This window comes from Microtus oregoni, unplaced genomic scaffold (assembly GCF_018167655.1).
Source record: "Microtus oregoni isolate MIOR12 unplaced genomic scaffold, Mior012 000008F_ref0000371, whole genome shotgun sequence".
NCBI classification, from domain to species: domain Eukaryota; kingdom Metazoa; phylum Chordata; class Mammalia; order Rodentia; family Cricetidae; genus Microtus; species Microtus oregoni.
In genome coordinates, this window is record NW_024543067.1 from 31,806,227 (window position 1) to 31,818,410 (window position 12,184).

General features: G+C 48.3%; 1 protein-coding gene across 1 annotated transcript in view; it reads right to left on the reverse strand.

Annotated features, from left to right (window-relative positions):
• Window positions 1–1,756, reverse strand: part of Amotl1 (angiomotin like 1) — a 91,618-nt gene extending 89,862 nt beyond the window's left edge. Inside the window, exons 1-2 of the mRNA XM_041656960.1 lie at window positions 1,397–1,756; window positions 1,208–1,258 (exon numbers count right to left, since the gene is read on the reverse strand). Of these exons, the coding sequence (XP_041512894.1) occupies window positions 1,208–1,258; window positions 1,397–1,427 (82 nt within the window). The 5' untranslated portion in view covers window positions 1,428–1,756. The remainder of the gene's footprint in view (window positions 1–1,207; window positions 1,259–1,396) is intronic.
• Window positions 1,757–12,184: the final 10,428 nt, after the last annotated feature.

The following is a 12,184-nucleotide window of genomic DNA, read 5'->3' on the forward strand; positions in this document are numbered from 1 at the left end:
TGTGAACCAGTTGTCCACACAGACAAAGCTCTCTCCCCTGTCTCAGGATGCAGCCTTGGAAGTCAGACTGTTTGTTTGTATGATTGTTTTGTTTTGTTTATTTTTTTTTTACTTTTACTTTTTCTTATTCTGGAAATGGGGTCTCGCTCTATAGTACAGATTAGCCTCACAGTCACAGCAATCCTCCTGTCTCAGCCTCCCAAGTGGTGGAGTTTCAGGCATGAGTCACCACGTCTACTTTCTGACCTATTTTGAGTGCTTGGCTCCAAGGAGGGGACACAAGTAGCTGCTAGGATGGAATTTCCCTTCCAGGGCTGTGGTGTATCATAGACGAGGCAGGCGACAGCAACAGCCAGTCTCTGGCTCTGAGGACAAACACTGCTGTGGGCAATCTCTTCGCCGTTATTGCTGCCTTACATCATCCCCTCAAATCTTATTTCAAGGCAGGGCTCTGCAGCTGGTAAGAGCCTTGGCAAACCAAACTGCTAGTAGCTGAAGAAACACTGAGAATAGAGAAGGGAAAGGAGCCCATTACTGGCCACCAAGTGAGGGTGGACACAGGGATGCAAGACTGTCCTCCGTCCGCACAGGGAAGTCTGTCTGTCCCTATTCACTAAAGACCACAGGCACAGAGGATACAATGTTCAATTCCCAATGCCTAGAGACTCAGTGAGAAATGAACATTAGGGAGGCCCCTAAGACCTGTAATTTAATGACTCTGCAGCTGCTTCCAGAGAAAGAAGACCCTTAACAGGGTCCTTCTCCTACTGGTACTCTGCAAGACAGAGGCAGACACCAGCAACATGGTGAAGGAATTCAGGATGATCACAGAAGCCAGGTTTGGAAGTTCGTGGTGCTGCAAGTAGCAACTGACCTGGGCACACGGCACACACACCACACACACAGACACACACTCACACACAGAGACACACACACAGACACACAAGCACACCCTTTGTTTTAGAAGTTTGTTGTGCTTCAAGTAGCAATTGACCTGGGCACACGGCACACACCACACACATACACACACACCCCTAAAATGCTCCAACCAAGCAAAGGCTGGTGGCCAATCCCAGAGAATGGAGCCTGCACCCAGGTATGGCTCCTGGACTTTTCCATGAACCTTCCACAAAATTCCCTCAGGACCTTCGCGGTTCTACGGCGGAATTCCAGCAGTGAGAAAAAAAAAAGAGAGAAAATGACTTACCTAATTCCTCCAGGCTGTAAGGTGCGGGATTGGCATCCACAAAATCACTGTCTGGGGGAAGAAGGAAAGAAGAAAATAAAAATTGAGTCTGCAACCATGCAGGACCAATAAATCAGGCATCCTGAAGAGCTCAGTTCCTTTAGATAAGAGCGGGACTCTCTCTCTTTCCAGCGATTAGACTCTGCGAACCTGGATCCACGCGGGGTTTGAACTGCCTCATCCACTGAATGTGAGGACTTGCTGAAGAAACTTGGGGAGCGATTTGGTCTAGGCGCTGTCATCCAGAAGCTCGCAGGTGCGCACCGACTTTCCTGGTTGGGATCGCGCAGTCCCTGGGGGATGGGGCTGAGACCCCATCGTCTTCCCCTTATCCCCTGGGGCGCATCGCTGGTTCCAGCTGGCCCGGCGCGGACACCTCAACTCTGAGAAACCCCAAAGTTTTCCTAGATCGCGGAGGCTCGTGGACACGCAGCGGCTGAGACCAGAGCTCCATGAGCCCACCCGGTCCCAGGGCAGGCATGCATCCCCGCCCGTTGCTAGGCAACCTTGGCCATCACGAGGTATGCGCGCGCGCACGTGCACGCGCTGACTCCCCACTCCCCGTCAGAGAATGTGTTCCCGCACCCTAACCCTTTTGCCCATTTGTTAAAATTTTGAGCCTTGCCAGGTCTGAAAGGATCCACTGCTCCTCTGCATTGGGTGTGCCCTTCTCCAAGTGCCGTGGCTTCAAAGAGAATTTTCAGAACTGGGCACTGTCTTGGCCGCGGGGCGTTCTATGCCTTCTGCCCTTCCTTCTTTTTAATCTGAATTCTAACTGTAGCCTGAGCATTAACCTCTCCGAAAAAGAAGAAGAAGAAGAGGAAGAGGAAGAAGAAGAAGAAGAAGAAGAAGAAGAAGAAGAAGAAGAAGAAGAAGAAGAGCCCCTTTGGTTTAAATAGGCTAAGTAACTTGGTCCCCATTTCACCACTTTATGGACAGGGAAGCAGTACCTGAGTAGTCAGGGCACACCGAGATAGACTTCCCTGTTGTGATAGGCAGAGAAAGTAGTCAGCCTTTCTCTAGTGTACCTTGACTGGTTTCAAGCACAGAATGGAGACACGGACGTTTCCATCTGAGTGTAACTAGTATCTGATAGCTTCCGACAGGGGAATCTTTTTGTCTGGATCACTGAGCAATGTGGGTACACCCTGTGTATTTTCCCGGAGTGATGGTGATGGCTCTGCCAGGTACGACTGATGTTTGGGATCAGAGGGGTGAAAGAGAAGGGAGGAGAGAGAGATCCTGGCTCTCTCTTCCTTAAAGGACTGGGGCGGTTGGCAGTTCGGAGCTTCTGGGGCCTTCTATGGCTCAAAGTGGCTAGGGTTGTGGCTGCAGACTACTGCAGCCCTGTGTCTTGGTCAAAGTGTTACCCTGTAAACATGTAGCCCTCGGTTTCCATGCTCAGCTTTTAGTTACATAACACTGTGGAAGACTAGAAAGAAGCACCAGCCTGCATTTCTCATGGAGCCCCAAGGAGAGGTTGTCCTTCCCTGCCCAGGCAGCCGTTCTTGAACCAACACTCCATCCTCTTATGACTGTTGTCTTATGAAAGACGGAAGTTCCAAACTCAAGAACTGAATATATAGGAATGCATGTTTACACACCACTTCACTCCTTACGCGCGCGTGCGCGCACACACCCCCCCCCACACACACACGCACGCACACACACCAAGATCTTTCCATTACTCCCAGCAGCAATAAGATTGATTTTGTTTTATCTTCAGTCTCCTCTCTGAAGGTATCTTTGAATTCCTTGCTGTCTGACCCAGACCATATTCCTGTTTCTCCCATTCCTTTTAGCGACACACAGACCTTCGTGTCCTTCTGTCTCCTGAAGGTATTGCCATCTGGCTTGCTGGTACTTTCCTCGGTCACACTGCTGTGATTATTCTGGACTTTTTCATTTGTACATAGCAGATTCTTCTGCTCCTCCGTCTCCTCAGCTCTTTGACATCTCTCACATCCTTTCCCAGTCCCCTACTGTCATAACAACACCATCCTTAAGATCAAGGCTGGTACTGTGCTCTTCAACACCTCCTACCTCTCCAGTCTGCCCCTTTATTTAACCCGAAGTCTCCTTGACTCTAGCAGAATTTAAATGAACCATTCCAGCTTCTTCCCTGCCCTGCACTTGGCTCATGAACTCCCTTCCATCTTGCCCTCCTAGTTTCAGGACGATTGCTATCATTTCTCATTTATTTGTCTCCTTGTAACAAATAAAGTCTGATGGTTCATTTTCAAAGGTGCCTCAAGCCAGTTATGTCCAGTTACAAATGAACAAATTACTAGAGGCCTATTAATGTGTACCACGTCAGCTATTCCTATATACACAAATTTTGCTCCTCCTACCAACAAACCCAAACTGTAAGTTTAGAATAGAAAGTGAACAGTCGAGTTAGGCTAATAACCTAAAGGGGTGTCAAGGCCATGTGCCCAATGAGCTTTGAAATAAACAGGGTTGAGATGTTGAGATGGTCCTACAGATGGCTTTGTTGAGAAACAGACAAATGTAAGTGACAGAGAAACCCAAGACCTGGATGACATGTAATATCATCCCCTCCTGATTACACAGCCAAAGAGAAGAGGAGGAAGAGTCTTACGGAACTGGGGTTTAAAATCTGTTTTCCCGCTCAATCAGCATGCCTGCCATATGGGGCGGGTGCAGGACCCCAAAATGCAGTGAGCTAGCTGGCTCCGGGGCTCTAAGGAAGTGGGATCTCCATTTCTCATACCCTCAAATCAACACTTCTTCTGTTCTCTAGCCCAGCAATCACGCCGCATATCCCTGCTGCATTTCCTCCCTGCGCTCCTCATCTAAGAAGGAACCACCTGTCCTGATCCAAGGCCAGTTCCATTTGTGAAGCAGCCCTGATGGACATGGCTTCCCTTCCCCACCTGAACTGATGCTTGCCTTTGTCTCTTCCGTCGAGGCTACAGACACGCCAGTTCCTATATTAACTCCCATCTTCTTCAACTTCCCCCTTCCTCCTCCCCCCCGCAGCTGCTTTTCACAACAGAATTCATCTAAAGAATAGTCTGTATCAGTCTGACTCTCTCTTCCTTTTACTCTCGGAGGCAAGCCAACAAACTTGTCTGTATGCTGAAATGTCCTCTTTAGCCAAGGTAGAGTCCAGTCTCACCCTTGCCAATTCCACAGCCAGTTCCTCCTACTGAGGGCTTCAAGGCCGCTCAGACCTGAGTCTAACACCAGCTGAACCATTTGCTGGCAATTTCAGCCAGCCTTTATTTTCTATAAAAATGGAGATTATATTGTCATCTAATAACTGCTTGTTGCCAGAGTACAAGGTCATTCATTAATTCAAGAAGAGAGATGGCCTGTTGTAGAGACTGAAAAGTTGTGGGTTATTGTTGGGTCTGGTATGCCTTTAGAGCTCATGCCAGTGGGCTCTTTTGTTTACTTACAAATTTTAGTTATGGAAAGAAAAACACTCACCATAAAATATACTCTATTAAGGAGGAATGGGTGTTCATTGTTTCTAGCACTTGGCTTGTGCTGCACTAACTGGACTGAGAAAGCTGGTTGTTCTCTCTGAATAGTGCTATGGTTTAAACATGATACCCTAAAACCTGTGTACAGGAATTGTGACTCCCAAGTTCTTGTGTTCATGCATAAGACCTTGAAGAAGTGATTAGGATTTGATGAACTTGTAAATGGACCTCCCTTGGTGGCATTAGTGGCTTCCTAAGAGGAGGAACTAAATTTGAGCTGGTACTCATGCTTTGGCCCTATGTGGTACCTTCCAGTAGGTTCAGGATGCCGCAAGAAGATCCTCATCAGATCCTAAGCACATGCCAGCAACACATGCTTGGGCCAGCCTCCAAAACCACGAGGCAAGAACATTTTTATTATGCACCGCCAGTCTCCAGTGCTTTGTTACAGCAAAGGGAACTGATGAGGACAGTGTAACGAATGTTCTACAGGGTGGTCAGAATACAGAGCCTGACACGCTGTTTGGCTGAACTGCTCTAAACCGCAGAGGACTCGATCTGTCACAAACCAAGGACTTTCCTCCCAGCACTTCAGTCACTGGCATTTCCCAGTCGCCTGGGAGCTAAGGAGAACACATATTTTTCAGTTTCAATATTTGCTACTAAAAAACTTTTCTGGAATATGACTCCAATTTTCCATCTTATGAAGTAAAGTGAACAATTTTTTTCTTATTTTATTTAGGTGATTGAATGTTGTACATGCCAGGCATGGTAGCAAATGCCTGTAATACCAGCACTCTGGAGGCCAAGGCAGGAGGATAGGAGCTACAGGCCAGTCTGGACAAAGAAGACAGACTGTCTCTAACAAACAAAGAAGATGTACGTTGGGAGTGTGCCCTGTTTCAAGAGCTGCAGATTCAGAGCAAACCCGTGCCAGCCCTTCTGTTGTTTCCTTCCTTCCACCCTTCTTTCCTTTTCTTTTTCCATTTCCGTGTGTGTGTGTGTGTGTGTGTGTGTGTGTGTGAGAGAGAGAGAGAGAGAGAGAGAGAGAGAGAGAGAGAGAGAGTGAGTGAGTTAGCCCAAGGCTACATGGGCAATCATCCTCCATCACTCCTCCAAAACTGTATTCAGTGAGGCAAAGTCTCTTAGTCAGACCCATTGACAATGATCACTCTTACTAGCTGGCTTGCTCTGGAAACTCATCCTCGACTTCTGAGTCTGGAATCACTGTCAGTTTGCCATGCCCATTCAGCATTTAGGGAGGTTCTAGGAAACTGAACTCTGACCCTCGCAGCTGATTGGCAAGCAATTAACCACTTCCTATCACTTCCTAAAAATGGTTTCCACCGCAGAGGACCTTCCTGGCTCCCGTGGTCACATGCCAAGTACTTACTCTAGAAAAGCATGGTTTGGGAGCATCACTGAGTTATAACAGACACTGCACATTCAGTAGCTGTCCGTTATGAAGGGGAAACTCGCTCAGGAATGACAGCTGCCTTTCAAAGGCTCAACTTCCCTGCAGATAGTACTTCCTCACTAGATTGTTGGGAGAAGCAGAGCGGGTGTGTTGTCTGGCACCCAGGTGCTGACTAAACCTGCATTCTCCCCTGCAGGGGTTCCTAACAGTTCAGAGTGCTACCTTTCTATGTCCCTGCTGGAGAGTGACCTCCTGCTGCACCGGCCCCTGTAGACAGTAAGAGGGAGTCTCTGTTGCCATTTCAAGGGCAGCAATATTAAAAAGCTAGACACAAAAGGAGAAAGCAGCAAAGAGAAACACTCTCGGTGGCACAGGTAAGCTTTTCCATAGAAGTAGAATAAACAGAATGAGGGCTTCTTGTGATGCTCTCACTGTCGCCCTGATGCACAGCAAATCCAGGGCTTTTGGAAGGTAGCTTTGGACCCCACCTCCTAGCGTAATACTAGTTATTTTCCTAGGCTTTGAAATACTTGTAAATAGACAAGACCATGCCATTTGATCGAGGTCAAGGAAAGAGACATTCAGTACATACAGGCACAAACATTGGAAGCCTACTTCCCATCTGCCCGAACCTCCAGCCTCAACCTGAACTGCAACCTCCCCCCCCCCACCCCCACCCGGCTTTTCATTCCTCCACCCTGGTTGTTATCTTTTGAACATAATTAAAAGTATGCGTGAACTGCGTGTGGTGGCTTGAGCTTGTAACTCATGCCTGCCTCAGATAGGAGGATCCCAGGCTGAAGGCCTACCTGAGCTACACAGTGAGTCAGATGTCAGTCTGAGATAATCTAACAAGACCATTTCAAAGAACAGGCAAACGTAATGTGTGTGTAAATTGTTAAAAATAAGCTAGGTATAATTAACACAAGAAGCTAAGTTGTGCTTCCATACATAAAATAAAGAATACTTTTAAAATCAAAGGCAACATATTTCTAAATTAAATTTTGCTTCAGTCTCAATTGTTAGCTAAGGTTAGCTATTTCCTGTTTAAACAGCAGGCAAATGTATTGAAAACTCACAGAAAAGAACATATGCCCACTTTTCAAATGCTGTACAATTTTAAATGAAATTTAGATGTTTAAAGGAGTGCACCTCAGAGATCTGGAACATACCATGAGAGCCTTATTTCTCACTATTGAGGCATGCTTACATGGCTACACTGGGTCTCCCTTCACTTCTAGAGCTAAGAACACATTCCAAATGCTTTCTAGAATGGCCGTGAGTGTTCCTAGCAAAATGCCCAGTTCCACTGTCCCCGGCGATCCCAGCAGGAGTGTGCCCTGAGTAGTGTAGGAAGGTTGCCAACCCCGGCTGAGCCTCTGCTGCTGAGGGAAGCCTGTCCGGAGGCCCTGCGTGAAGGAAGGGCAAAAACAGTTTGTATGAGCGGCTTTTAATCTGAGAACTCACCAAGAGCACCCCATCATTTACACAGAGGAGAAAAGGCAGTAGTATCTTACAGTAATCCTCTAAGATGGGCAGTGGTGAGGGGTGGGGGTCACTGTTCAATGCCATCTTTTGTCAGTTTGACAGAAGGTAGTGTCATCTGGGAAGAGGGAACCTCAACTGGGAAAAACCTTCCTGCATCTTATTGGCATATAGGCACATCTGTGGGGCCTCTTCTTGATTAACAATTGAGGCAGGAGAGCTCAGCCCACTGTGGGCGGTGCCATCCCTTGGCAGGTGGGCCTGGTTTATATAAAAAGCAGACTGGGCAAACAGAGGAGAGCAAGCTAGTAAGAAGTATTCCTCCATGGTCTCTGCTTCAGTTCCTGTTTCCAGGTTCCTGCCTTGCGTTTGTGCCATGACTTCCTCTCAGTGATGAACTATAGATTGTAGGCAGAAACCCCACCCCACCTACAACTTGCTCTTGGCCATGGTCTTTATCACCGCAACAGAAAGCTCTAGGACACAAGATGTGCTACAAATTATTCTGGCACAGAAAAGAGCTACATGCTGGGTGTGCAGGCTCTTGCTTGTGCTCCCAACATCTGAGCGACTAAAGCAGGAAGATTGCTGTGAATTCGCCACCAGCTGGAAAGCAGCCTGGCCTACAGAGTAAGACACTGTCCCTATGGAGGAATCCTCCCAACAAGTCAGGCTGGACGGTGGGCGGAGCTCACTAGTATCTGAACAGCCTTCCCAGCCCCTTGCCTGGGGAGATCGCCAGTGAAGGACAGAAGAAGCCAAGCCCTCCTGCTGCTGCCTCCCCTCAAGGCACCCACTTTGCCTGTCTTTTCTGCAGGTATCCATCTGTTTGCAGTTAAGCACAGGGTATAGTGGAGAAGCAGCTGTGGTCTTCCTACTTTCTCTCCCTGGAACAAGGGAAGACGATGTCCGGGTGGTGGCTTCAGCAGTGCAGCTGCTGGTCTGTCACCTTGTCCCCATCCACACCTTCAGAGACAGGCACAAACCCAAGCACAAACCCACCCAGAACCTTTGTGCTGCGCCTCCTTGTTGTATTGGTTTATACCAAAAGGCCGCTTGCGACTACTTGGTTACTGATCAGCTGCTGGGCTGAACCAGCCTGGGTGTCATTCCTCCTCCTCTTAGGGTTTAATACTCCTTCCTTTTAGCATGATTTTGCTTCATGATGCTTGATAAAAAGGAGGAAGAAAATGGTTGGTTTCCCTCCCCTTAAATAAAAGTCAAACCTCAGCTAATGGCTTTAAGTTTTTTTGTAAATCTGAGAAGAAATAAGTGAGCAGCATAGGTTGAGAGGTAGTTCTGCATCTGAAGAGAACAACTGTTATCCTTGGCAGAAACTACAGGGATGCATCCTAGAAAACGCTAAGTAAGGTCTCCAAAATTCCAACTGTTAGCACAAGAGATACTGCTAACAAAAGCAAGATTCTTTTTGAAGCATACAAGCTTGGATGTGTCCAGTCCCTTCCTCCTGCACTCCCGTGGCCGAGAATGGCAAAAAGATGAAAGCTCCGCCCTCAGCACCGCATCAAAGGAAGTAAGAGCAGACTAGGCCAAGATGCCCCTTGAAGATGTACGCAGGCACAAACCGATTCCAGAAATACACACAGAAAGAGGGCCCTGCAGCAGAAACTCGCAGGCTCCCGCTAACTCTCAGCTGGACCCACTGAAATCAGATAGACTAACCCAGACTGGGTCTAGGGGCAAAGGTATTTTCTGTAACTGAAATCCGCAGCACGGGAAGAGTGGCATGAAGGCCAATATGCAGCGAGCACTCTGGTTACAACTCCCACCCCAGTATCCTGCTCTCCTAGAGATACCCCGAGTCTTCCTGAGCTGCTGGGGTGCCTCTGTCACACTGACATGGCTTCCCTAAGGGGTCAACCACCTCAGCAATCAGTTCCGTGTTCCTGGGGCGGAGACAGGCAGAGGCCCACACTCTAGCCTGTCTTTGCCCCAAAAGTTCTGTGCCCTTCTCTGTAAACTGGAAAAGAGGACACATTCGAACAGGACATCATGAGTAACAGTACTTCTATGTCCCAGCCCATGGGGATACAAGATACAAAGCATCAATAGTCACAGACAGTAGGGCTTCCGGAGACTGTGAGCTTTGAAACCAGCAGAGAAATTACAGACATGGCAGAGTTCTGGACTATAAAGACACGAGCCTAGCAGTGCATAGCACACATGGCATTCAGAAAATAGCCCCCTTCCTTTCGTCTCCACCAAGATTTGGCTTCCCCCTGGCCCCGACACTAAGGGAAATCCTGTTTTGATGACCACAGCTGAGACCTTAACCACTGACCTTCTGTGATTTGCTTGCCTAATGCTGACAGGGTTCCCAGTCTCTGCCTCTGCCCTAGGAAGGAATGCAGGTAGGGGGTAGGGGAAGTCCCCTGCCTCCACCCCAGACAGCTGAGAGAGTGCAGCCCAAAGAGGAAGTGCTTTGTGAGTGCCCAGAAAGGCCAGTTTACCCTGCTCCAAATTCTAAACCACTAGGCAGTTGTGGTAGACTGTAGCCCAGGCCAGACCAAACTGTCAGGTGACCCTTGGGAACAGGGGATTGGCCAAACACCGTACTCCTCCTTGTGTCTTGTGTGCCAGCAACTACATACAGTTTCATCCAGAAATATGCCAGGTGGTAAACATGTTTGAAAATCCTAAGTCCTTTCAAGGTCCAAGCCCTTTGAAGTATTTGAAAGTGTGTAGGAAGTAAGAACAGGAGAGGGACTTTCCTTCGGAAACTCCGAATCCCTCCCGCCAACACCACACACACACACAGCTTGGACCGAGGGCCTTCCTAGCCAACTTCCTGACAACTGCCCAGAGAAGCTCTGAGGATAACGCAGGCACAGCTGTGTTTGGACCTGCCGGAAGGTCTGTGACTCAGGGTGACTGAGCCTCACTGGCAGAGACGGAATTTTGAAGACTCTGTGAAGCCAAGGACAGGGCCCGAAGACCTTGACACTTCAACGTTCCTTGGAACCTCCCTAGAAAGTCAAATCCTGCCATGGGGATCAGGCCTCCAACATGCCAGTAGGCAGTGGCTGGAGGTGGGATAGAGAGTGGTGTCCTCAGAGACAAGCAGGTGAGCCACGCCCTGGGATGCCTAAACAGAGACAGATGCGGGCACGGGCGAACATCTGAGTGTTTCAACATCAATGTTTTCTGCCTCTACTTCTTTTGTCGATGAAGCAATTAAGTTCCTAGCCATCCAAGTCAGCACTGGACCCCGAGAGTCTCAGATTCCATAGGCAGAGAGAGAGGTGTTGGGCAGTGCCTGGACAGGCCTGTGAGCCTGGGGTGGTGCACATCCAGGCTGCAGGCTCAGCTCTGCCACTTACAGCTGAGTGAACCTGGGCAAGTCCTCAACATTCCAGGCCTTGTTTCCTCATTGAGCAGCTGAAATGATTTTTATTTCAATAAGAATTGTTTGAGATAGTCTATATCCATCCAAAAAGGCCTCAGCCGAGTGTCAGGAAATAACATATAACTAATAATTTTTATAATTTATTCAGCTTAGACTTAGCTCTGTCATGGAGAGGCTAGTACAATTGCTTTCTCATCCCGTTTTCTCATCCCGTTTCCGGTCTTCACCACGCTCTATTCAGTCCCTTGAGGACGTGCCCCTTTTCTGAATCTCTGACCAGGTCCTCTGGAGATCACCCCAATACAAGATTCCCATAAATTCCAGCCAGGCTGACCCCTTGTCGCTAGGCTGTGTCCTCCAATATCATCCCACTTCATCTGTCCCAGATGTCTCCATCACTACAGACTGATGACCTGAACTGAGACTTGAGTTCTCAACGAAGATGTCGCTAAGTACCATCAGTACCAGATGCTCAGCACATACCTGAGAGCTGGACTTCCCCTGCGGGCAACCTCAGCACCAGCTCTACTTCCCTTCTTACAGCCAGCCTTGCCCCAAGGAATGTAGATCTGTGGCAGTGAGATCACAGTAAGCGAGGCCACACCCATGTTACCATGGTCACTGAGCCTTCCCATTCTAAAATTCTATAGATGATGATTCTATTGCATGATTACAAAGGCACCCATAAGTCCCACTGGCTTCTGCTCTCCCCTCTGCCTTCCAGGCCACTGGCTGAGATGCTGTTCATACGATGAGAGTGAGGTGAAGGGGTAGGAGGATGGCAGAAGCGGAAGGGCTCTCTCTCACAAAGGCAGAGATACTCGTGGGGCACAGGCCTATCCATCACACGTCCATTCATCAGCCATCCGGGAATCACCTACTGTGTAGGCATTGTGTGTGTGTGTGTGTGTGTGTGTGTGTGTGTGTGTGTGTATGTATGTGTGTTATGGGATGCACCAGTCTTTTCTCCCTCAGACCATAAGATGTTCCTTTCAGAGCAATAGGGTTGCAACCCCATTGGGGTCTCATATCAGATATCCTGCATCAGATATTTGTGTTATGATTCATAACTAACAAAATTATAGTTATGAAGTAGTATCGAAATAATTTTACAGTTCGGGGCCATCACAACATGAGGAACTGTATTAAGGATCATAGCATTAGGAAGATTGAGAACCACTGCCCTAGAGGCCTTCCCTCTGGTTCATTTGGTAGAG